Source organism: Neomonachus schauinslandi, chromosome 8 (assembly GCF_002201575.2).
Source record: "Neomonachus schauinslandi chromosome 8, ASM220157v2, whole genome shotgun sequence".
Lineage (NCBI taxonomy): Eukaryota > Metazoa > Chordata > Mammalia > Carnivora > Phocidae > Neomonachus > Neomonachus schauinslandi.
The window spans coordinates 83,539,422-83,566,403 of record NC_058410.1 but is presented as its reverse complement, the minus strand read 5'-3'; the positions used below and the strand labels follow the sequence as shown (position 1 = coordinate 83,566,403).

At 40.4% G+C, this 26,982-nt stretch overlaps 1 protein-coding gene across 5 annotated transcripts in view; it reads left to right on the top strand.

The window, feature by feature from the left end:
- The first annotated feature begins 11,235 nt into the window (after positions 1 to 11,235).
- KCNQ5 (potassium voltage-gated channel subfamily Q member 5) overlaps positions 11,236 to 26,982 on the top strand; it is a 502,673-nt gene continuing 486,926 nt past the window's right edge. For all 5 annotated transcript variants that reach the window (XM_021693115.1, XM_021693113.1, XM_021693116.1 and 2 more), the window contains exon 1: positions 11,236 to 11,636. In XM_021693115.1, coding sequence (XP_021548790.1) covers positions 11,236 to 11,636 — 401 coding nt within the window. The remainder of the gene's footprint in view (positions 11,637 to 26,982) is intronic.

Below are 26,982 nucleotides of genomic sequence, written 5' to 3'. Positions count from 1 at the left end.
GATTGTTTATTCTATTTCTTTGAAAAATGCCATTGGAATTTTGATGGGGATTACATTGGACCTGTAGATTGTTTAGGGTAGATGGGCATTTTAACAATGTTGATTCTTCAATCCACGAGCATAGAATATTTTTCCACTTATTTGTGTCTTTTTCAATTTCTTTCATTAATGTCTTATTGCTTTCAATATACAGGTCTTTTACCACCTTGGTTAAATTTATTTTTAGCTATTTTATTCTTTTTAATTATAAATGGGATTGTTTTCTTTATTGTTCTTTCTGATAGTTTATTGGTGTATAGAAACACAACATATTTTTGCGTATTGATTTTGTATCCTGCAATTTAACTTAATTTGTTTATTAGTTCTAACAGTTTTTGATGGAGTCTTTAGGATTTTCTAATATCATGTCATCTGCAAATAGAGTTTTACTTATTCCGTTTCAATCTGGATGCTTTTTATTTATTTTTCTTGCCAAATCAATACTATGTTGAATAAAAGTGGTTAGAATGGGCATCCTTGTCTTGTTCCTGATCTTATAAGAAAGGCTTTCAGCTTTTCACAGTTGAGTATGGGGTAAGCTGTGGGCTTGTCATATATGGCCTTTATTTTGTTGAGGAACATTTCCTCTTCACCCACTTTGTTGAGAGTTTTTATCATAAATGGATATTAAATTTCATCAAATGATTTTTCTGCATCTATTGAGTCCTTTTGTCCTTCATTTTGTTAGTGTGGTGTATCACACTGATTGATTTGCCGATGTTGAACCATCCTTGCATCCCTGGAATAAACACCACTTGATCGTGGTATGTGATCCTTTTAATGTATTGTTGAATTTGGCTTGCTAATATTTTGTATGAGAATTTTTTTCATCTATGTTCATCAGGGATATTGGCCTGTAATGTTCTTTCCTTGTGGCATCCTTGTCTAGTTTTGTTATCAGGGTAATGCTGGCCTTATAAAATGAGTTTGGAAGAGTTCCCTTCTTTTATATTTTTTGGAAGAGTTTGAGAAGGATTGGTATTAATTCTTCTTTGAATTTTTAGAATTCACCAATGATAGAATCCGGTCCTGGACTTTTGTTTATTGGGGACGTTTTTGATTACTGTTCACTCTCCTGATTAGTAATCAGTCTGTTCAGATTTTCTACTTCATCATGATTCAATCTTGATAGATTGTATGTTTCTAGGAATTTATTCATTTTTTTCTGGGTTGTCCAATTTGTTGGCATATATTTATTCATAGTAGTCTATTATAATCCTTTGTGTTTCTGTGGTGTCAGTTATAACATCTCCCCTTTCATTTCTGATTTTATTTATTTGAGTCCTCTTTTTTTTCTTGGTGAGCCTAGTTAAAGCTTGTCAACTTTATCCTTTCAAAGAACCAGCTCCTGGTTTCTCTATTGTCTTTTTAGGCTCTATTTCATTTATTTCTGCCTTGCTCTTTGTTATTTCCTTCCTTCTAGTAACTTTGGGCTGTGTTTGTTCTTCTTTTTCTAGATCTTTGAGGTGTGAAGTTAGGTTGTTTCCTTTTGCATGGAATATCTTTTTTCATCCCTTCACTTTCAGTCTGTATGCGCCCTTACATCTAAAGTGAGTCTGTTGTAGGCAGCATATAGTTGGGTCTTGTGGGATAAGATATATCCCATTCAGCCATTCTGTGTCTTTGAATTGGAGAATTTAGTCCCTTTACATTTAAATATACTTATTGCCATTTTGTTAACTATTTTTGTCATTCCTCTCTATTCTTTTCTTATTTTGTGCTCTTCCTTTCTGGTTTGATGACTTTCTTTAGTGGTATACTTATAATCTTTTCTGTTTATCCTTTGTGGTTTTACTATAGGTTTTTGCTTTGTGGTTACTGTAAGGCTTACATATAAAAACTAATATTTATAATAACCCATTTTAAGTTGATAACCACTTAAGTTTGATCTTATTCTAAACATTTTTTACTTTCCACCCCTCATGTTTTATGGTTTTGATACCACATTTTACATCTTTTTATCTTGTGTATCCCTTAACTAATTATTTTAATCATAGTTACTTCTAATACTTTTATCTTTTAACCTTCATAGTAGCTTTATAATTGAGTAATCCAATAACTTTACTATATATTTATCTTTCCACTGAGATTTATTATTTCATATGTTTTCTTGTTATTAATTAGCACCCTTTCTTTTCAGCTTAAAGGAGTCCCTTTAACATTTCTTGTAAGACTAATTTAATGGTGATAAACTCCTTTAGTTTTTGCTTGTCAGGAAAACTCTTTATCTCTTCTTCAATTCTGAATGATAATTTTACCTTGTAGAATACTCTTGGTTGGAATTTTTTTCTTTTAGCCCTTTGAATATATCATGCCACTCCCTTCTGGCCTGCATAGCTTCTGCTGAAAAATCAGCTAAAAATCTTATGAGGGTTGCCTTGAACATCACAAGTTCATATATCTATCTGCTAAATTTCAGTTAAATGTTAAAAATTTATAGAAGATAATATTTCAGAAAATTAATCAGCTATTATTTTCAAATTGCAGCCTAAATCAAAAATTGAACCTAAGGTAAATCTTGATGTGCATGAATGTTAGTAGTAATAGTAGTTAGTATTTATTGACTACTAACTATGCTAAGGCCTTTACATAAACTATTTCATTTAATTGTCACAAAAGCGTTCTGATACAGATATTATTATCTCTACTTTAAACATGAAAGAAATGAAGACAGAGAAATTCAGTAACTCAGTAGGAGCCAGGATTCCACAACTTAGAAATTTTTCCTGGGATGCCTGGGTGGCTCAGTCAGTTAAGCATCCTACTCTTGATTTCGGCTCAGGTCATGATCTCAGGGTCATGAGATCAAGCCCCACGTTGGGCTCCATGCTGAGCATGGAGCCTGCCTAGGATTCTTTCTCTCCCTCTCTCTCTGCCCCGCCCTGCCCTGCTTACACTATCTCACTCGTCAAAAAAAAAAAAAAAACAAAAAACAAAAACTAAGTCCTGAGCAGTTTAAAAGCAATTTATTAGTAATTATTGTTCCATGTTTGATTCTCATCATCCAAAATGACATTGGGTCTTACTGTCCCCTCTTTCTTCCTTATTTTTAATCTTCCTATTCACATCATGGTCTATCTTCTTTCTTAAAACAATTTTCAACTCTGTACGTCTTTTTTTCAATATGCTTCAGTCTTATATAAAAAATAACATGCAAAAACAAAAGCAACAACTTTGAAAACAAACAAGTTTTATTGACCTTATATCATATCTCATCAAAAATTTACACCATAGCAGCAAAAAATGAAAAAACAAAGCAATTTGGCTGCAATCCTACTTTCCCTCTGTTTTTCAGGACACCTGCCTCTCACACAAACTCTTTACTTTGAAGATTTCTATACAAGGTCCAGTGTTTCTTTATACCATTTTGATCCTAACCCTTTCCATGATCCAGAGTGTCCTAGCCACAAAGCTACAGATTTCAGGAGGACTATAAACTCGGGCCTATGAGCTCTGGCTTTCGTTGGCCTTCTCCTTTTGCCCCAAGTGGACCATGAGTCTTACCATTTTGTATCCATGACTCAAAAAGCAGGAAGTGTTACGCTCAGTAGTCCAGTAAACAGGACTAGTCTTTTTTTTTTTTTTTAATTTTAGTTTATTGTTACGTTAGTCAACATCATTAGTTTTTGATGTAGTGTTCCATGATTCATTGTTTGCATATAACACCCAGTGCTCCATTCAATACATGCCCTCTTTAATACCCATCACTGGGCTAACCCATCCCCCCACCCCCTTCCCCTCTAAAACCCTCAGTTTGTTTGTCAGAGTCCATAGTCTCTCATGGTTCGTTTCCCCCTCCGATTTCCCCCTGTTCATTTTTCCCTTCTTACTATTTTCTTCTTTTTTTTTTTTTAGACATATAATGTATTATTTGTTTCAGAGGTACAGGTCTGTGATTCATCAGTCTTATACAATTCACAATGCTCACCATAGCACATACCTTCCCCAATATCCATCACCCAGCCACCCCATCCCTCCCACCCCCCACCACTCCAGCAATCCTCAGTTTGTTTCCTGAGATTAAGAATTCCTCATATCAGTGAGATCATATGATAGTTGTCTTTCTCTGATTGACTTATTTCGCTTAGCAAATACCCTCTAGTTCCAACCACGTCATCATAAATCGCAAGATTTCGTTGTGGTTTTTTTTTTGGCTGCATATATTCCATTGTGTGTGTCTTTATCCATTCATCTGTTGATGGACACCTTGGCTCTTTCCATAGTTTGGCTATTGTGGACATTGCTGCTATAAACATTGGGGTGCTTGTACCCCTTTGGATCACTACATTTGTATCTTTGGGGTAAATACCCAGTAGTGTAATTGCTGGGTCGTAGGGTAGCACGTACCCTTTTGGATCCCTACTTTTATATCTTTGGGGTAAATACCCAGTAGTGCAATTGCTGGGTCGTATGGTAGCTCTCTTTTCAACTTTTTGAGGAAGCTCCATACTGTTTTCCAGAGTGGCTGTACCAGCTTGCATTCCCAACAACAGTGTAGGAGGGTTCCCCTTTCTCCGCATCCTTGCCAACATCTGTTGTTTCCTAACTTGTTAATTTTAGCCATTCTGACTGGTGTAAGGTGGTATCTCATTGAGGTTTTGATTTGGATTACCCTGATGCCAAGTGATGTTGAGCACTTTTTCATGTGTCTGTTGGCCATTTGGGTGTCTTCTTTAGAAAATTGTCAAACAGGACTAGTCTTTAAGTCATTGGTTTTCAAAGATAATTTTAACAGCCTTTTTAATATAATTATATTCAAAAGCCTCATAATAGTAGAGAGAAACAAATCCTTAGTTAAAACACCAGGAACTTGGATGCCCCACTCCTACCAATTCCTGACCTGTCTGAAAGACTCCAGGTGTTCCCCTATAACTCCGAGCAGCACTGATTGAAAACTGTGTTGAATATTTAAGTGATATCAGCCTTTTAAATATATATAACTATATAACTATAATTGTAACTAGGTAGATAGATATATAATATTGTCAGTCAAAATTGTAGCTCAGTTGTCCCATCCAAATGGCTGTTCAGAATCAGCCACAGGATCTGTGGGAGTGGCCTGATGGCCACTCAAGTCTCACATGAGTCGACATTGTGTTTTGTTTAGAACCTTCCTCAAACCCAAATCGCCTGTTTGCTGCTGCACTCCCTTATCTCTGAATTCTTTCTCTGCCCACTCTTACCCAATTCCTATTTCTAGAGTTCCACAAGGAAACAAAGACAGAAACAAGTAGTTCTTCAAATGATTTTCTTGTTGCCAAATCCAAAATCCTTGTCTCATTTGATCTCTTTCCAACATTTCTCTCTTGAAGCTTCCTTTTTGGCTATGGTGGCATTGATTCTCTGCAGTCACTTTGCTTTCTCTGTTTCTATCTTCTTCTCTCTTCTTCCTTTTTCCATACCCTAACTGCCCTAAATGATCACGCTCACCAGCTTTGGGTCCTCAGGCCTCTTCCTTTAGAGCCAATCTATGTTTTCCCAGGTAATCCAATCCCAACATATAACTTTCATCTATTACATATATATATGTAATGTTTATATATATATATATAGTGCCTTACTTCTCCACCCTCCTCCTTCCAGTCACACCTTCGAAAGCACCCTGGGCTACAGTAGAATCCAACTTCTTGTCATTCTCAAAGCACAGTCAGCTCTCTAGACTTCACATTTTCTCAAATGTTTTCTCTTTGAATTCCCTGCTTTCATGTCTTCACCAAAGTGCAGGTACTCCTCAAGACTTAGCTCAGCTATTGCATTCTTCAGGACACCTTCTGTACCTTCCTATAACATCCTTTGCAAACCTCTGTGAACTCATCACCATGTTATAGTTACTTGCCCATTTATCCATCTCCCTGACTAGACCATGAATGTCATAAGATTCGGGACTGTTTTTCATCTCCGTACCCATTCCAGCTAGCACAGCACCTGAAATTAATGATTGCTTGTTGAAAAAAATGAGTAAGTTTTGGGAGATTCATAAAGCATACCTTCTTGATTCCTCTTTGAAAAAGTTTTGGTAAAATGTGAGTGCCACTAGGGGGCACAGAATTATAACAGAATTTTCCAGTACACTAGCTCAAAGATGTTTTCCTTCTGTATCAGTCTCTTAACACAGTTTCTAAATATATGGATCTTTAAAAGATCAAATAGCTGATTCAAATTACTTTCAGAAAGAAGAGCTTAAGTAGTTGGCTGAAAGAAACAGAGTATTGCTGCCATACTAACATGTCAGAAGAAAATGAAATCAGGCACTTTTATCACTCAGACAGATACAACAAACAGAGTTTTATGAATAAAAGTGAAGATAGTATTAGGAAAAAGAAATCAATGTAAATACAGTTTCAAGGAATTGATACTACAAGATTTGGGACTGTTTTAAAATTTTCAATAGAAAAAAGTATCAATGAAAGGAAGCCTTTCCTACTGCAGGTATAGTGAAGAGGAATATTGAGGCTATTTCTATATTTAGAATAAAACCCCAAATCCTGTTTTAAAACAACTAATAGAAATTTCCCAATACTTTTCTTTTGGAAAGAGAAACTGTCAAAATTATTAACACACATTAATAGGCTAAGCTTTTTATTTCAAAAGTTGATATAGTTTAGTTAGTTAAAAAATCTAGCTTTTTGTCTTTGTTTCAGTGGGTTTTATTTTGTTTTTGTATTAAATACCCGTAAGCTTGGGTCCTGGCTCAACTACTATTAGTTTTGAAAAATTATTAATTTGTCCACACCTCAGTTTCTTCCCCTATAAATTGGATATGATTGCAGTGCCTACTTGTGAGGCTGTCAGAATCAAATAAAATAATTCTTGCAAATCATTGTGCATAGTAACACATGCTAAATATTATTTTTCTTTGACAGTGGTTTTTAGCACATTATTTTAGTAATTCCTAGGAAAATAAATTTTGATTAGTTGCTATGATGAAAATGGATGGACCCTTTTCAGTCTTTCCCCCATTCTTTGCTCCACTACCGGCCTCTCTTCACACCCACATTCACTCCACCTACACCCTTTCTGCATCCCAGGGGCAGAGTCTTTCTGAAAGAGCCATGCTTCCGTCCATTGTGTAGGGCAGAGCTGGGATTCCTACTGTGTTAGAATCTTCATGTATTCTGGCCTGGTCCAGATGATTTCTGATGTTGCCTTGGATTCTCTGATTTATTTCTGCTTGTTGGAGAAACATTTTGAGAAGCTTAACGTCAAATCTCTTACAGATAAGAATTCTTGATTGACTAAATATGGTGCTGTGGTACACAATACGAATACATTAAAAATAATAAGAGGAGGTAACCATAACAAATGCAGTTATAGTTGTTATGCTTATTGGTTTGATTATGATCTGATGGGAGGGAAATAAAAGCTAAGGAAAATTATGGTATAGCTGAAAGGGCATTCTATTCAAGAGTTAGGAGACTTCACTTGTACCTCTAGGCCTCTAAGACAAATAGCTAAGCCTTGAGCAAGTCACTGAACAGCAGCCAAAAAATGGATTTCCATTTCTTCCTCAGTAAATTTCCTTTTGGCTCTAAGGTTTGAGGATTCTACTTATCATTACTACCATGGTTGACCCAGGAATCTCACACTGGATCAAAGTGTACCCACATCACTCAAAAGTGGCATTTGTATCACTCACTAGTTGAGATGAACCATGAACATGACTTGATGGGAAGGTATGTTGAGGGGATAGGGCTGAGGCAAATGGGAAGATGGAAAGTCATAGAGAAAAAGGAAAGAGGGGGAGAGTAATGGGATCACTGACATTTTGTGAAAACAGTTCAGATCTAGTTGTTCTACCTGAAAAGTCTTTCCTGGGCATCTATCTCCTAGCTCTTGTATGGAATTTTCAATACTATTATTTTAGAGTACCCTTCAGAAGAAAAATACAATGGGCTAGAAAACACACTGAAATAAAATATTTCTGGTAACTACTTTCAGTTGAAACCATCTCCATGTAGACTTCAGAGAACATGAGTTTCCAAGGTCACAAATTTCAGGCAGGCATCTTACAATGTGTAGAGAATGAATGGTTAAAAGCAAACCCATTTCCAAAGGATAGGGAAGGCTAATCAATTCACACTTTACACTAGGAATAAACATTTACCTTAGGAAAAAGTGGTTGTCTTTTGCCTTTTATATCTCTTTATAATGCTCTAATGTAATTGTTACGCACAGAATATACCCTATATTGTTTTACTTTGCACAATATGCCATCCTCTCTTCTATCTGGTTTTTAATATTTCAGCAAAATAAAAGGCAGTTTCCTAGCAACATTTGTATTCAAAGGTACAACAACAGAAAAAGCTTGATGACAATACTTTTTTTCCCCAGAGTTAATTCCTGCCTTTTGGGGGAAGTTAGCAGGTAGTAAAGGAAGCAATGTACACACAGAGAGAATCTGGTAGAAGAGGCCATGCAGCCTCACTTGGCTTTCCCTTCCAGAGTATTCAAGGCCAGGAAGGTTAGGGCTTGCAGCTAAATGCCTCTTTCTGAATAGTAGTTGATAGACACATTGAAATAAAACCATGTGCTCTTATGTACATAACTCAGTTGGAGTTGAAGACTGACCCCTTGATGGGATTCTGAACTGGGAGGTGAGATTTCTGAATTCTCAGCAATCCTCATACTAACCTGCTGTGAACTCTTGGGCAGGTCTCCTTCCCAGGACTAGCTCTCTAACTGGAGGTTACCCTAGAAGATCCCAAAGGTGTAAACCATTAAGAAACCAGCTCTAAACAGCTACTGATCACTAGATCTGATTTTTTTTTTTTAAAGTTTCATGTCATTTGCTTAATCAACATCACGGGTTCACTGATATTATTGCTGCACATCCAGGAAAATATCACTAGGAAATTAAGCAGCAGGTTCTCTTCAAGAGAACCCTGTCCGTGTTCCACCTTCCCAAAACTTCCTGCCTGCACGCTGGGCCCAGCCGCACCAGTGAGGTGGAAGTGACCCTGACCTACTCAGTGGTGGTGGTCAAAGACTGCAAGAAGGAAAAGCACTTGGTTAAGAGGAAATGGTTTTCATTTCTTGCCTGCAGAATAGCCAAGATATTCAAGTTTAAAGCGTGCACACGAGTCATTTTTAGTCTCCAGATCTTTCACCCTGAAAGTCCCAGCACAGAAACTCCGCGGGGAGTCTAAATATAGCAACAGCAAACTCCCCCCACCCTCAGCTGGGGTCTCGTGCTGTTCTAGGATTGGAGAGCTCGCTCCAAGGCACTCTCTGCATCTGCCTCGAATAGCAGGGCACGGAGCAATCTCTCGCACCTCCACAGTGCGTGGGTGTGAAGTGTATTAGGAGAAAAAGAGAGTGACTCTGGGTATTGGTGTTTGGTGCACAGTCAGTCACGTGGCACGGCTACCCGCTGCATCGAGCGGCTCCCAGCTAGTGCCCGCCGCGGAGAGGCTTGGGGAAGAGGAGGGAGGGAAGCAGGGTCCTGCGGGTGACGAGGGGCCGGCGAGAGGGCTTCACACAAATGAGAGCGAACAATACAAAGTAAAAGAAAGTAAAAGTAAAGCATTTAAATGGAGCTACTGCCAGAGGCGGAAAGGAGCTGCCGCGGGCGTGGGTGTGTGTACTGGAGGGAGTCGAGAGAGAGTATCTCTGAGGGGCGGAGACAGCTGAAATAAGACTTTTGCTTTAGTATTCTAGAAGGAAATCTCTACCTGCTCTGGCTTTGTGGTGGACCCTTAGTTCTTCCTTCAGTTTAACTTGGTTGTTTTTTTTTCGTATTTTGGTGGGCTGTGGAGGTGGGGGGAGAATCCACGCTGTTGGAAGAAGTTCCCTAGCCCGGCTTCCTTTCAGTTTCCCCACACTGAGGTTTAACTGCTTGTGCTTTATAACGCAGTGTTGCTGAAGGCCAGAGGCCGAATCCAGTGGCACCGTGGCCTCCCTCCCCGCCGAGGGCGCGCACGCTTTGGGTCGCCAGAGTGTCAGAGGTGGTGGGAGACTCAGCCAGTCCTAACTCGCCACACGTCTCTCACCGTGTAAGGTACAGCCTACAAGGGGTGGGGTGAGGACCCCGAGAAGCTGGTGTCTTGGGCTCCCTGCCCTCCGGGATTTTTCTCCCAGACGCTGGGCCCGCCGCTGCCACTGCCGAGACTTAACAGTTTTATGACTTTTTCGGACTTAAATGGAAATTTCTTGACTAAGGAAACCCAGTTCGCTCTCCCATGCTTCGCGCCGCTGTCAGGCGGAGCCCCGGGGCAACTCGTTAACCGCGGAGGAGCCACTTTGTAGTTTTTATGCCCTTTTATGCCCTCCCCACACTCCACCCCCCCGGGCTAGGAAGGATGTCCAGTTACTCGAGGGCTTGCTACCTGATGCTGGGATGGAAAGTCACAGCCCGAAAGCTGGAGTGAGCCGCGGGGAGATGCCCGCTCCCCGCCTCTCCGGCTTGGGAGTCGTGTCCTGCGGGTCTGCACACTGATCTGGCAGGAACCCTCCAGCTGTGCGGGAACCCGACCGCCACTGCCGCGAGCGTCGCCCCACGCGCCGGGGGACCGGCTCGTACCTGCAGGGCAGGGCAGGGCAGGGCCGTTCCCGCTCACACCCCTTGCGCAAGGATGGCGGGACCTGGCGCTGCACCGTAGCGGCCGGAGTGAGCAGAGACCTGCATCTCCAGTTTCTCCTCAGGGCACGAGGCCGACTTACCTTACGGACAGCTCCCAAGCCCCCGAGAGAACTAAACAAAGTCGCGCCTAGGAGAGGGGCTTCCGAGCCCCGTCCCCTCTGGGGGAGGGGGCAGACGCAGTCTGGGCGTGGGGAATCGAGTGCGAGAAGAAAGGGGGAGCCTGGGGCTGGGTGTGCGCGCGTGGGAGCGCGCCTCCGAGCGCCCCGCACTCGGCGGGACCAGCCCTGGGGGCACTTGGGAAGGAGGGAGTGATAGCTGCGGGAATAAGAGGGAGCAAGAGAAATCCTCTCAAAGTGACGCCCCCAAACAGGTCCTGATTTCGAATTTGGAGCTAAAGACTGCTAGAAATTGGGCCTCCTTCGCACACCCCTCTCCGCCCCCACCCCGAAGCCCCGGCGGTGTGCTGGCTGCTTGCTTCCCCGCCCCTATCTCGGAGGTCGCGGGCCGGCGGGCGCTCCGTCGGCCGCGGCTTCCTCCTCGAAACCCGCCCGCGCGCATGAGGCCGCTGCCCCCGCCACAGGCACTGGCGCCCCCCTCGCGGTGCCCGTGGTGATGCCATGCCCCGCCACCACGCGGGAGGAGAGGAGGGCGGCGCCGCCGGGCTCTGGGTGAAGAGCGGCGCGGCGGCGGCGGGCGGGGGGCGCCTGGGCAGCGGCATGAAGGATGTGGAGTCGGGCCGGGGCAGGGTGCTGCTGAACTCAGCCGCCGCCAGGGGCGACGGCCTGCTGCTGCTGGGCACCCGCGCGGCCGCGCTCGGCGGCGGCGGCGGCAGCGGCGGCGGCCTGAGGGAGAGCCGCCGGGGCAAGCAGGGGGCCCGGATGAGCCTACTGGGGAAGCCGCTCTCGTACACCAGTAGCCAGAGCTGCCGGCGCAACGTCAAGTACCGGCGGGTGCAGAACTATCTGTACAACGTGCTGGAGAGACCCCGCGGCTGGGCGTTCATCTACCACGCGTTCGTGTGAGTACCCGCGGCCCCCGCGCGCCCCCCGTCACGCCCGCTCCAGGGGGTCTGTATGCCTGGCCCCCTGGGACGCGCTCCGCGCCCACGCCCTGGCCCGGCGCGCGCGCGTGCACACACACACACACACACACTCTCACACACTCGCGCGCGCACACGTGGTAGCTTTTATTTCTTTGCACGTGTTTATGGTCTTCCTCCTAGAGCTTTCCACCTCCCTGAGCCCCACCTCCTCTACCTCTACAGATTCAACCGTCTCCCCGAACACACCCAATGAGCTGCCCCGCAGTTCTAGGCACGGAAGGAGAGAGCCAGGCAGACCTGGGACTTAGGCTGCGCGGATAACTGGGAGCGATTAGGTCCCGAGATACGTAAATTTCAACCGCGAGGGGCGCCCGGGAGCTGGGAAAGGCAAAGGGAGGACGTGCGCCGGTGTGAGGCTTGTGAGAGTGTATTGGAGAGGTTAGGAGGTTATGGCAGGGTTGGACGGGGTGGTGAGAAGAGAAACGGAGGGCTGAGTCCTCAGCCCTGGGGCGGAGCTGGGGAAGCTGCTACTTGGTGGGGAGAGCAGCTAGGTTTTAAGTGCGCCCGGAAACACGCCTCGCCGCCACCTCCACCACTAACGGAAAATCTGTCAGTGCGTGTAGCCCTTCCTGCCACAGAGGTGGCCGAGGTCTAGAAAAGGCGAGCTGGGCGGGGCGAGGTGATGCTCCCGCGCGGTGGCAGAGGCCAGTGGCGAGCCTTGGGCTCAGGAGCCCGGGTCAAAGTGCAATAGCAAACGCGCAAAGGGGCCACCTGGGACAGGGATCAGGCCGTGGGTTAAGTAGGTATTTGTGCCGCTGAGTCAAAATGTGTGTGTGTAAGTAAGCCTTCACCATCTAGCAGAGAATGCTTAATGAGAAAATGATTGGAAGCAAATGTTTATTTTTCCCTTAGGCATTTAAAACCTTTCAGTGGCTTTAAAGTTTACTACTGTTTTTCCCACAAGGTCCATTCATTCAATCTCCTGTTAGAGTTAGGTTTATCTGGATGTTTTAAGGTAGTTTTTATACCGTTGTATCCTGTCTTAATTATTTCTTTTTTTCTTATTTTTTTTTTATCTCTTCCTAGTTTTTTTTTTTTTCCCCTGCTTCTTTATGTTAAAATGAAATATAAAGACAACAGCCTTAGGAGACCTGTAGAGAAAAGTTGCAGGCACTCACTGTTCCTTTCCTTGTTTCCTAGTAAAATAGGTTTTGAACACATGAACTAGGTTTCTTTTAGAAATGAGGCATGTCATCCAAACATAGCTCTCACCTGGGATGGAGGATTGGCGTCAACACCAGAAGCACTTTTTGAAATAACATGGAAGAAGGGGCTGGTTTTGTAAATAGGTGAACCTGGAATTTGACCATGTAGGAGTCAGGAAATTGGTGGAGTCTACAATCTGTGGGGCTCTGGTGTCTGGAAAATTTTACAGTCTCAGATTGATGTGAATATGTAGCATTAGGTAGAATATTCCAGCCAACTTTCCATCTTACAGTGTACACAAGGAGAACGTTGTATAGCATCATTATTACATCAAATGGTATAACTTTTACTATTCACTTAATGTAAGATTCACATTGATTTAGATGTTGTTACTGTAATAAATGATAGACGTAGAGAAATACTACAGATTCTTTTCATGTTTGCCCTTTCTGAGTTGATACATATAATTAATCCTGTTACCTATTGAACCTGATAAATTATTTTAACCTGTCAGGATCTACTAAAACATTTACCAATAACGATCTATGCTCAATTTGGCAGCAAAATATATACTATATGGAAAATGACTTTTTTTTACAAGATTATGCTCAGAATATTTGTATATTTGAATTTACAATATGATGCCGTTCATGAGTTTTAATTTTTCGTAAATTATACACTGTATATTGGAGAGAGAGACAACTGTGGCTGATGCTCATGCTTTGCATCTCCTAAGTTTTGCCCTTGAACATGAATGAGGACTTATTGTAATACAACATTTTCTCTTCAATATGTTAATGTTTAACAGATTTTTGTGGCCTTACAGAATTTAAAATTTTTAACAAGTGATTTTTCAAGAGACTCAAGTTTAGATAGTTCTCTGCTCATCAGACTTTATCAGCCTATCCATGGGTTTAGTGGGAGATATGAAATAAATTATGTGCTTGTCAATACCATGTGCTGGTAGAAAGCTTTGCTTTATACATTTCTAGAGTCTGAAACTGTAATGCTTGAGCAATTAGATAGGGGTGCTAGATCCACATTAGCAGGAAGAGGGAATAGATAGCATCGTCTTCTGGGAGGATTCTGTACAACTACAGCCCACCCTGAGGGACAAGCCATCTTTGCAGTTGCTGCTTATAGTTTATTTAGAAAGCTAGGCTTTACACATTAAATGAATAAAGGAAAGTTATTTTGAGCTGTAAGTCTAACAAGACCATTAATAATAAAGGAAGTTATATGAAAACAATTTCTAAAGCAGTGTAACTAACTAATTCCCTGCCAGCGTGGGAATCCCCAAATCTTACTTTAATAACAGTTTTTGTAGCACATTAAGGTTCTTGCCAAGAGCAAGTGCAGTGTGATTAATGAGGTACTTCAGGGATGGATTTACATGGTCGACCAGTGTTTTCACTGCCAAGAAGCAAGAAAAATATGTTTAAAGTTACGTTTCAGGTAAAGAAAAGTTTTTGTTAAATATGGAAAAATCATTATTATAATGGTATTTTGATGGTATAAAATGTATTTTCAAGTGTAAATATCCGAATCTACTGATGAGATGTCTGGCAAGAACAAGAGATGACCTACTTCAAATACGTTCTTCCAGTCTTTATAAATTAGAGGGGATTAGGAGAGTCTGTTCCCTTACTATTCTTTAGGATTTACCAGACAGCTGTGATTCCTCATTTCCTGTCTTCAGCTGTTCTTCAGTTTAATAGATGAGCTATTCAAATATGAGGTGGTATATTTCTTTGAAGGTTGGTTGTCCATTTTAAATTCAACTTCTTTTTAGGAAAAGTTTAGAAGAATAATGGTGGTAGTAGAACACCTGATGGTCTTCATATATAAATCTGCATTGATGCAACAAATGTGGCTCTGGCATAGGAAATAGGGTGGCAGATATATGTAGCTCCCCACTTTGTCCAGTATATCTTTGCCTGGTATAATGCCATGGATCAGAACTTATAGATATTTTAAACTAGAAGAAATAGTCCAGTCACCCAAGCCAAGAACTTGGAAGTCATCCTTGACGCCTTTATTTTTGTCATACTTGCTCCTGCTGGCCATCCAAATGACCATTAAATTCTGTGTATTCACTTTATAAATATTTTTCGTATCTATTCCCTCTCTCTTTTGCTGTTGCTACTATCCCTCTCTGTTTCTTTGTGTACCTCCATTGGATTATTTGTAATATTCTCCTACTTAATCATCCAGTTTCTGTTCTCAGCCTTCCAGCTTTCCACCCCGGCACCATAGTGTTTTCCCTAAAATGTAAATCTTGTCATATCATCCCCTTACCTATAATCTTTGTGGTGAGGGTCATAAATGTGAATTAAGTGGATTGAGGAAGGTTAAGAATTGGGAAAGTGGAGACAATAGTGTAAGTTAACCAAATTCCTTGGAACAATACACAAGACACTTTATGACATGGCCTCTGTCCATCTTTCTTTCTCCACCTCTAATGTACACCCTGGGCTCCAGCCTTACTCAGTTACTCCATCCTGTGTCACACTGCTGTGCCTTTGCTCATGCTGTTTCCTTTAATTCTTGCCACTCTGTGCAGTCTGGCTAAGTCCCACTGTTTCTTCAAAACACAATTTAAGGATCGCTTCCTCTTAGGCACATCTCCCCACTGCCAGAATAACTTAGGTGCCCCCTGTCTTAGGTTCCATGGCACTTCAGGATGTCGTTGTAATGGTGCTTGTCCCACTGTTTTCACTGTGAGCTACTTGGTCTGGCTCTCCCACAGGAGGGCAAACTTCCCACACAGAAAATCTCCTACTTATCTCTGAATTCCAAGCACCTAGCAAGATGCCTTGTACCTCGTAGACCCTCAATAAATGCTTGTTTAATGAGTAAGTAAAATTTTCTTAGAAGCCTTTCATAGAGGAGTTTCAGAGTGAACTAAAGCTGATGGAACTACTAAATCTTTTGGATTTTCTTAGAAGATACTGATGATTCATTTTGAGGAGGAGGGTATGGGGGCTAGAAGTAGGAGACCATTACTTTGCTTCCAACTTTCCCACTAATTAGCTTTGTGACTTGGAATAAGCCATTTTACTCTTTTGGGTCTCCAAATCTTTATCTGTGAAATGGGCACATCAGTGTCCAGTGTCTGTGATCCAGCCAAGTTGGTGGAGGATACTACAAATTGTCTATAATTCTATCATAAAGGGAAGGTGTATTTGTAATGAGAAGGGATCTGATCTTTTTTTAGCATTTCCCTTCCTCATTTTTGAGTTGCAGGACCACCTCCTAAATGGTCACTTTAACTTTACTCCTAACTCCTGGCCGAGGCCTGTGTGCCACATAGTAACCAAAGTGATCTTTCTGAAGAGTTAACAGAACACATCCCTCCTAGGCTTGGAGGAGTAATAGTTTGTTGCCTGTCTCTACCCAATTCCTTAAAGGCAGGGACTCTTTCCATCTTGTCCTCTGCCATATCACCAGCACCTAGAACAGTTCTGCCACATAGAAGATGCTCATACATACAGATTGATCCACTTACTGTTACCCCCAATCTCCAAAACATACCCCTGGTTTTCAGGTGGAAAATAAGATTTTACACTGTTGATAATCCCTGTGTCGGGACTCAAATAGACCAAATGAATGACCTTATTATTTACATATATATTCTATTCGGAATTAAGTCTCTGTCCATAGAAATTGATGCTTGCATTTTATTTTTACTCCTGCATTCCTTAAAAATCACTTCCCTTATCTGTAGAGAGGGCTTATACAAGTTATACTGCTTTATACCTTGCTAATATGGTAACATAAAATGCTGCATATATTCTTCACATCAGTCTGTTTTCAGAAATTTAAACAATGCTGCAGTATTTGAGGATCATATTACAATTAGAAATGTTGAAAGTGTTAAAATATGAGTATTGGGAATATTGTGGCATAAAAGAAATAAAATCTAAGAAAAGAATATTTCCAAATGGAATGAAGTCTTGATATAAGAAACACTATAAACAAGGAAGATGCCAGCAGCCTTTTGATAATTGCTTGCAAAGAAATGGTGCCAGTTTTAATTTTTAATTGCAAATGGCTATTTTGGCAGATGAAAATGCCGGCAGAGCATGTTTTATCCTATCCCAGTGATGTGAAACTACTTAAAGTCCAATTGTTGAATAGCCACAGTTCATAGTTATGTTTAATGATTTGTAGATGTTTCCATTTTAATTTCCTTTTCTTCAGCTATTTACAAGCATGCCATTTGAAGTTTTATTTTGTTGCAACCTGGGAGACAGATTGGCCATACAACTGCATTTTTCCATAACTACTAAAATTCTTTGATGGGTTTCAAAGTTTTGGCTTATTCTTTTGATCCTTTGTTATCAGTTTGTCCAAAGAACGAGTTTCCTAAATGTTATTGAAGTCACCTAATTCTAAATTTAAACATAGTTTGAACTTTTATATATGTATATATATGCACACATATATTCCACATGTACAAATACATACACAATATGTATATACACACAGGGTATCATTTAGCAGAGAACTTGTTAATGTAACTATTTACATTTATTTTTGCTCCTCTAAAAGTAAATAAGACACTTGAATAAAATGCAGTTTAAAAATAAAAAGAATCTTAAAGTTACTCTTGGTAATATGGAGATTGTATCATAATTTGAAAGCTATTTCAATGTATATGAACACTTTTTACAAATTGTCATAGTCTTCATTGCTTCCATTTACGAGTAATTCTAGAGTATCTACTCCTTCAGTCAGTGGTAGGATGACCTTTTACAATCATGTTATTATTTCTCTCTTTTTTTTAAGTCAGTTCAGTATAATACTAAATTAATAGCCATTATGTGAATCAGTTAATGTGCTGTATGTTAGTGGTTCAAAAAAGGGAATGATGTGGCCCTTGACCTCAAGGAAATTCCATTAGGGAATATGATTACATTTGGATTCAGTTATGAGTGTTACTGATTTGCTGACTATGAACAAGTTACTGCCAATACTCTCTACTTAATCTGTAAAATAGACATAATAATATTCCATCAAGGTATTACAACATCATATATATTATATATGCATATAACCACACTTGGCATGGTGGCATTGAAACTAGAGAGAAAAATAGAAATAACATAGTGGGGGGCTATATTGCTATGTTAGAGCCCCAGGATTTTATCCTGTAGGTAATAGGCAGTCTTTGAGGTAGGTGGGGTTTGGGCAGGTAATAATGATATTGAATTTCCATTTTAAATTGATCACTCTATCAGCTCTATTATTAATACTGGCTTGAAAGGAACAAACAAGGTAGGAGATCTTTTGAAACTGTCGTTTCAACTTAGGCAAGAGATAATTTGGACTTGGATTGGGGCAATGGTAGTAAAGATGGAGAAAAAACATGATGATGGAGTTGGAGTTGAAATATATTAATGATGTAGTGAACTATGGAAAATGAAGAAGAGAGATTTATTATTTCTGGATTCCTGGTTTGGGTGGTTGGCTAGATAGGGGGGGCCATTAACTGAGATCACAAAAACAGATGGAACAACAGGGTGAGTGGAATGTTAGGGGGTGATAAAATGAATTTAGCTTTGGAGATGTTGAGCTTTTTGTGGCTGGGATTTCCAACTATATATCTCCAGCAGCTGTGAATAAAGATTTAAAAGACATAAAAGCATAGACAAGAGTTAAAAATACAACGAATGCATGTAAAGAGACAGGACAGTAGCTAAAGGATGGAAACCTGAGGAATACCAACATATAAAGGGTAAGTGGAGGAAATAGGGGGCATTAAATAGGATAGACAGCAAGGTGTAAGGAAACACTAGACAAAAAGACGGTCAGGTGGTCATGGAAACCAAGGATATATTCCAAAAAAGAGTCAACTATGAAATGTAGGCAGTGATTTAGTAAGATAAAGGACCGTGGAGTTACCATTAGACCTGGCAACATAGAAGCCCTCAGTGATTTTGTAAACTCACCAATTGTTCACTTTCAGTGAAGTGGTTGGGGCAGAAGTCAGAATGCTCTTAACTGAGAAATGAATCAGAAATGAAGAGAGAAAAAAGCAAGTGTAAGCCATATATTCAGTTAGTTTAGCAAGAATATAAGAAGAGAGATGGGAACACTAGCTAGAAGGAAATACAAGACTAAGGAGGAAAGCAAGAGAGGATATAGGGGAAAGAAGATTGTATACCACCACCAATTGTCATTTTAATTATTGATTGTGTGCTGGATATTGTTCTAAGTGCTTTATGCACATCTTCTCTTTTAATCCTCAGAATAGCTCTAAAAGATACTATTAGTATTAACCATCTCCCTTTAACAGATTAGAATACTGAGGTAGGGAGAGGCTCAGTGATCTGTCTGAGGTCAGCCACTGAATTAATGTCAGAATAGGGCTTTGTACCAAGGCAGAATGGCCGAGAGTCCATGTTCTTAGCCACTATATCTTGATTGTGATGATACCTGTGGGCCCAAGGCTCCTCCTGTCAGATAGCATAATTACAAAAAATGCTTTTGGGTCTCATATAGATCGCTCTTAGTGATACAGTATATGCACAGTAAATATTTGTTGAAGAAAACAATAGTTAAAATCCCTTATGATCTAGTATCAGAGAATTACATATAATTTAGCAGTAGTAGGAATGTTTGTTTCTCTGTCTTCAGATTCTAACCAACTCGAGTTGTAATTTTTCCATAAAGTTTTTCTTGATAGTTCTGGCTTATTTCCTTACCTTTATTAAGCTCCCATAGCTTTTATTATTTGGACCATTTACTTTAGCCTTTAATTACATTTTTGCATTATCTTCAAATTGGATCATTTATCAAATTCTTCACAAATAATTTCCGTCTAACGAAACCAAAGTACCTTCTTTTGTATCTCCTAGATTTTCATTCTTTATTTTTAATTGAAATTCTCCCTGCCTATTGCTACCAATAGGACTATTTGAATCTTATAATCTATTTTTTTTCCAAACAAAAATTTTAAGTTCTCCTAGTTCAAATTGTACAGCAACTTGTATTGAAGACCCAAATTGCTCTTATAACTTCTTAGTACCATTTCCTATGAACATTGAATTTCTAATTTATACCGTCACTGCAGAATATCTAAGATTCATTTTAAAATAACAGAAATTGCTTCTTTTAAGTTTCATAATGGCTGAACACAGAACCATTTGCTCCAAACAGATTTTATAGAATTTTCTTTCTTTAAACTAACAAATAAAATACACTTGTTTTCTTCACACCGGTATAAATACATTTCATTTCTCCTCCATGCTTCCCCCTCTCTCTCCTCTTATATATACATTTTTTTTCTGGATATTTCTTCTTTTCTCTCTCCCACTTGTCCCATTGTTATCCCTCTCCCCCGTAGTTTTTTTCTGTTTGTTTTTTCCTTCCTCTCTATGCATCTATCTTTTTGGAATGGTGTTTTTGCACATATCTTTATGCCATGTTGTTTAATTTAATTCTCTTCCTCTTAAACCTGTCTGCTCTTAATCAGGTGATGCGTTGACCCTGTAACTGCTTACAAGCTCCAGGAGTGCACTGCATAAGTAGACTGGGCTACCGAATTTACACATTGTTCTGCGGTAATTAACAGGCCTGCAGAATGATATGAGGGTTAGAGAACTCTGCTTTTCTTGGAGTTTGAGTTAAGCTTAGATTTCTTAGAAAATAAGGGAGTGAAGTCTTAAAATTGCCCTGTGGTTTTCTAATACCTACTTATTATTTCTGAAATCTGGATATATTCAGATATGCAATAAATAGTTTTTTTAAAAATCATATTTTCCATTTTGGAAATTGACCACAGTATACAGTTGAGAAATAAATTGAAAATTATTTTTATTCCAGATGGAATTATTACAGAAAAAGGTACATTAAAGAAGTCTAAATCTGTTTATAACATATAGTTGAATAGTAGTTAACCTAAAATTATTTAGCACATAGACTGTTAAAGTCATTAGGGGTTTCCTTACTCATTGAGCCAAGAAATAGATCTATAATTTGGCAACAGAGAGCTGTAGTTTTCCTCTTTAATTGGGAGATTAAAGCATGGATTCAAAATGCAAGTGTCATAGGAGTATATATATGAGATGGAAAACCACCTCTATTTTTTCCTACTTGGAAATTTTTCCAAAGCATAGACCATGTGAAAGCTATTTCTGCAACCTTTTATAGAATGCGAACCTTTTAGGGGTCCCATTTCTCTAAACCTGTTTTCTCTCACACCTGAATGAATCTAGGATTGGATGGAATTGAGAATTTGGATTCTTCTCCTCATGTTTTGAATTGGTGGATACATTTCTCAGCTTTCTGATTTGTAAAGTTAGGACATAATTCTTCAATGTTTGTCCAATAACCTGACCTCATGCTGTGTGTATGGGCCTGAGTAGGAACTATGAGGGCTAAACGAAAATAAAACACAGCCTGTTCTCTCAAGGAGTTTTTGCTCCATAAGGACATTAGTTTACTATTTACTAAGCTACAAAAATCATTTCTCTGACTTGACTTAGGATAAAAGCAAAGGTTGGCCCTTTTCCAGGGCTTTTAGCTATTGCTGCTATTGAAGGGATTTACAAGGTAAACTCCAGGATCACCATGTAGAGAACTGCTGATTGCCAGTTCTCTTGACCTCTTGGGAAACCTTGGAGCTGGGTGTTTAGTTGCCTGTGCAGGTGGGCGTTCTGCTCAGGGCATTCCCGCACAAAGACCAAACACAGGAGTTCCCACTGATCATAGTAATTTTCAAAGAGTAGTAATTAAACTAGTTAAACTAAATGTTCTAGTTAATAAAACATTCTGAGTATGTTTAATTTGCTCCAAAGTATTTTTTAAAATAGAAAAGAAATCAATGCTGCTTCATAACACTTTGTTTAGGAATGTTATTTTTTTCTCCCCAAAATGGCTGAAGAACAATAATGTAAATCAAAAATCTGTTAAATAAAAAAATCAAATGAAATACCTATCTTCAGTATATACTCTGAAGTTTCTAATATTGTTAACTTCTTTATTCTGGTACATGGAAGGAAAATATTATACCCAGTTTTCCATGGAGCCTGAAATTCATTCATTCATTCATTCATTCGTTCATTCAGTATTTGGGTGCCCATCGTATATCATGTCCTTGGGACACTTTGGAAATACTGCTTTCCATTTTACCGACTTTTTCCAGGAGAAATGGCGCTTTTCTTCAATTTAGAGAGTAGCACTTCAGAGTGAAAGTAAAATTAGTAAGTGGAAGAGTGTGTGTTCATTGTGACCTCTAAGGTGCTCTTTACTCATCTCCTTAAGACTACAACTGACCCTTCTGAACTAGCTAGGCAGTCAGGTTAAGGAATTACAAGGCAAGATTAAATTAGTTTTAAATTTACCATGCCAGATGACAAAATCCAATAGTTCTGTTTTTAGTTCTGTTTTGCTTCATCAAATGGAATAGGCAGAGAAACTGAATGGCAATACATAAGACTTTGAGGGAACCCATTTATAACCTTTAAGATAGGATCTTGAGCCCAAGGAGTGTCTACTCTTACTCTTGTGGTCCTTGACAACTAAAAGAAATGACAGTCACTTTGTTTAGGGGCAACATTTTACCAAGCTTACACAATCAAATTAGCATCATGTTTTTGTTTTTTCCTTTAGAAGAAAGCCAGATAAATTCCTTTAGGTTCACATCCACCAAGGGATAAACAAACACAATGTGATGTTTCAGAATCAACCCAAAGAAATGAGCTACCCTAATTATGCTGTCTTACTTTAATCTTAAACTGACATGGTCGTGCAGACCTTCCAAAGTTAGGACAGGAGACACAAACGGAAAGAAAAAAGTATCCAGTCATCATATTTGCGCCAATCATGTTGACTTCTAGACTATTCAGGCTACCAGTTTGGTTTGACTGTCATGCTTCAGTGGCCCATTATTCTCTTTTCTCAGTAGAAGGGGATAGTAGTCATCACAGAAAGTGAAACTTATCTTTAGCGGGAAAGATTCCCTTACATGGCTCCAGAGCTTTCGCTTCCAGTGTTGGACTTGATGAGAGTTACTTTACAAATTGCTTTTCCCAAACTAGTTGGGTCATGCTGTGGAGAGCTATTTTCCAAAGCTCACGGATATGGAGTTTTATTCCAGGCTTTGGGGCAAAAAGTAGATAATAAAAATAAGTTTATAGATGGCCCTAAGTGAGGTAGCCTAGACAACCTTAAACAAGAATAGTCAAGAAACTATCACATTGTACTGGAGAAAACATAATATTCCTCTCATTCAGAAGTAGGTATCATAATTCACAAGTGTTATTGGTGAGAGATCATATGTTTTTCCTCCAAAAAAGGTTAAAGGCAATTACCTGATTTTTTTTTTGTTGCTGTTCTTAGTTATTGGTCCAAAGTCCCTTTTCACATTGAGGTCTTAATATAGATTTGCAAAGTACATGATAATACATTTAAAAGACTTATTCACAGTAAATATTTTATGTGTTTTGTCTTTGTTTTGCCTCAAGCACCACTCCTAGAGCTAGTGGTTACTCCAGAATAAGTGTCGGGGTGTGGAACGACAACGTACATAGCAGGACAAGGGCCTGGCCTGGAGTGTTCCCTCTGAGAGTGTGAAGGAGGGGAGAATAGAATTCAAGGGGAGAACTGGAGTTCTCAGTCCTTGATTAGTTTTTGGTAGGCAAAAGAGATGAAAGAATCAAAGGTTTCAAGGTTTCAAGCAAATGTGACTATGACCAAGCAGAAGTTGCTTAATTCTGTTTTAGGGAGAGACAGGATGCATGAGTGGACATGTAACTTGTTTGGGCTTTTGGAGAGAAGGACTGAGGGTCATTAGTTACCAATGTGGAGGTGATGGATGAAGAAATAATAAAGGTGTTGGGAGAAGAATGTAGCGAGAGAGAGGTTTAGGGAATACTGACATGTGGGGAGAAAAGAGGAGAAAGAGGGGTTTGTGAAAGGGGCAGAGAAGAGGAAGATTAGTGCAATATAGCATCCATAGGAGAACCAAGGCTCAAAGAAGGATTGCAGTTGAGTTTGAAAGGATTATAAAGAAGAGAAATGAAAATGTCCATGTAAAAAGAGACAGTAATATGGAAAGCCAGAATAAAGTGGGAGGGGTCAAAACCTAGAAGAAAAGTCAGTGATCTAGGTAGGAGTGAACAGCATTTGCAGCACTATGTGCTAGGAGGACATCCAGTATCACAGGGGGGAAGAAATCATATCCTGGAAATAGGGCCAGAATAACTCAACAACCAGTTAGGGTGCAGGCATAGCAATCAGCATCTCAAAAGGCATCCACAGGGTGAAGGGTGTCCCTGAAGGTATGAAATGGGGACTCCAGGAGAGAGGGTGGTATTCAGAGAGCCTCCTGCAAAAGCAGGGAAATCTGGTTTGAAAGCAATCTTGCAGTCCCTGAGAGAGATGCTGGTAAGTGCAAAGCAGTTCTAAAGAGTTTGAGATAGGGCACCAAACAGTGCTTGGAGGGGAAAAGGAGGAGACAGATTAGGCTGCATAATTGACAATTAAATGGGTAAAGAGAGAGGGAGAATGGTAGATTAGGGAGCAACAGAGTAAAACTAAACCTTTCTTTATTTCCCCAAGCAGCTGGAGGTCAGCACAAATATAAAAACCTAAGGAAAGGCCCCCCCCAAGAAGAGGAAAGATTAGCATAATTGAGAGGAACAGATCCTAGAAGAAGAGAGATAGGGGTTTATGGTAAATGAAAGTTTGGGATGGCATCTTTGGGTTGTGACAAGGCAGCAACCAGAGGTGAGTAACAGGATTTCTTGACAACAGCAAGGCTGTGATGGAGTTTGGCATGACCAGGTGGAAGACTCAGTGTGTGTGATTCTGAGAATCTCTCTAACAGTGGTGTGCAGAGGAAATTTAAAAAGCAGATGGAGCCATAACCCAGAGCTGGCAACTGTGTCCAGGGAATGAGAAATGCTCTTGGAGTCACACACACTGCAGGCTTGTGACCCTGGGCAAATCACTAACCTCTCTAAGCATCGACCGTCTGAAAAATGTGGAAAGGATAAATGTGGAAATGTGCAAGTTATGGAAAGTTCCTTAAAATTGCTGGCACGTTCTCACGCAGGCACACACACACAATGGTAGTTTTTATACTTCTTTTTTTTTAATATTTTATTTATTGGGGCGCCTGGGTGGCTCAGTTGTTAAGCGTCTGCCTTCGGCTCAGGTCATGATCCCGGGGTCCTGGGATCGAGCCCCCACATCGGGCTCCCTGCTCCGCGAGAAGCCTGCTTCTCCCTTTCCACTCCCCCTGCTTGTGTTCAAATAAACAGAGAGAGACACAGCGAGAGAGGGAACACAAGCAGGGGGAGTGGGAGAGGGAGAAGCAGGCTTCCCGCCGAGCAGGGAGCCCGATGCGGGGGCTCGATCCCAGGACCCCGGGATCATGACCTGAGCCGAAGGCAGACGCTTAACAACTGAGCCACCCAGGCGCCCCAGTTTTTATACTTCTTAACCAAAGATAGTCTTTTAGCCTCTTCAGAGGAGGAGATACTGCAATAATAAGTACATGCAAAACATGTGTTTAATGAATAAATGAGTGAATAAATGAATTACCATAATATATTACTTAATTTACAACAGCATTGTGGTTAGTGCCAAGATTAGACGGCCAGAAGTTTCCCGTTGTCTGTACAAGCTCTCTTAGCTTGAACAAAAGGACTTTTCTCAGACATCAAGAAATATTAGAAATATTTTATAACTTCTTTGTTTTTGAATACATGGATAAAAGCATGTTCTTGAAATGTACATTTGAAAACACTGTCAGGGGGCGCCTGGGTGGTTCAGTTGGTTAAGCGACTGCCTTCGGCTCAGGTCATGATCTTGGAGTCACTGAATCAAGTCCCGCATTGGGCTCCCTGCTCTGCGAGGAGCCTGCTTCTCCCTCTAACCCTCCCCCCTCTCATGTACTCTCTCTCTCTCTCTCTCTCATTCTCGCTCTCTCAAATAAATAAATAAATCTTTAAAAAAAAAAAGAAAACACTGTCAGGGACTACTGATTTGACACATTTAAGTTCATAAGATTACAGAGCTGGAAGGACCTTGGGTGACTGTTAACACTGTCCTTTTTTTAGATGGGAAAACTGAGCCTGCAAAAATGTTGTCACTTGCACAAGATCAAACACTTACTATGAGAGGCAACACCGGTGGCCAAGCTTTCCTATTGCCCTTACAGAAATGACTCCAATTTTAGGTCTTGTGATCTGCCCTAACCTTCCTTTCATGAGGGTTCTCTATGGTTCTTAAAGAACTGAACAGAATTAATTACAGATACTGTTGTTCGTCCAAATATTATATGAAAAATAATCTTTTAAAAAGCACTTTCAGCGGCACCTGGCTGACTCAGTCGATGGAGCACGCAATGCTTAATCTCGGGATTGTGAGTTCAAGACCCATATTGGGGGTAGAGATTATGTAAAAAAATAAAAATATAAAATTTTTTTTTAAAGATTTTATTTATTTGACAGAGAGAGACACAGAGAGAGAGGGAACACAAACAGGGGGAGCGGGAGAGGGAGAAGCAGGCTTCCTGCTGAGCAGGGAGCCCGATGCGGGGCTCGATCCCAGGACTCTGGGATCATGACCTGAGGCAAAGGCACACGCTTAACGACTGAGCCACCCAGGAGCCCCAAAGATAAAATCTTTAAAAAGCATTTTCACTCTTTCACTATGTATGTTAACAAAAAAATATTTCTCTTTTATACATCTCTCAATGCCAGAAAAAGGTATTTTTATGACCTTTCTTCTAAAGAAGTTGACTTCTAAAGAAGGGGGCTCTATGGGGATTAAATATATATTGGTTTGTTCTTTAAAGGCTCCAATAAGGGACGCCCGGGTGGCTCAGTTGGTTAAGCATCTGCCTTCAGCTCGGGTCATGATCCCAGAGTCCTGGGATCAAGTCCTGCATCAGGCTCTCTTTCCTCAGTGGGGAGCCTGCTTCTCCCTATCCCTCTGCCTGCCGCTCTCCCTGCTTGTGCTTTCTCCCCCTCTCTCTCTGACAAATAAATAAATAAAATCTTTAAAAAAAAAGGCTCTAATAAATGAATAGTTCAAGTAAGAAACTAGTTAATACTTAGTACTTTCAGTTGCAGCACTGTGGTTTCTTTCAGATATCAAA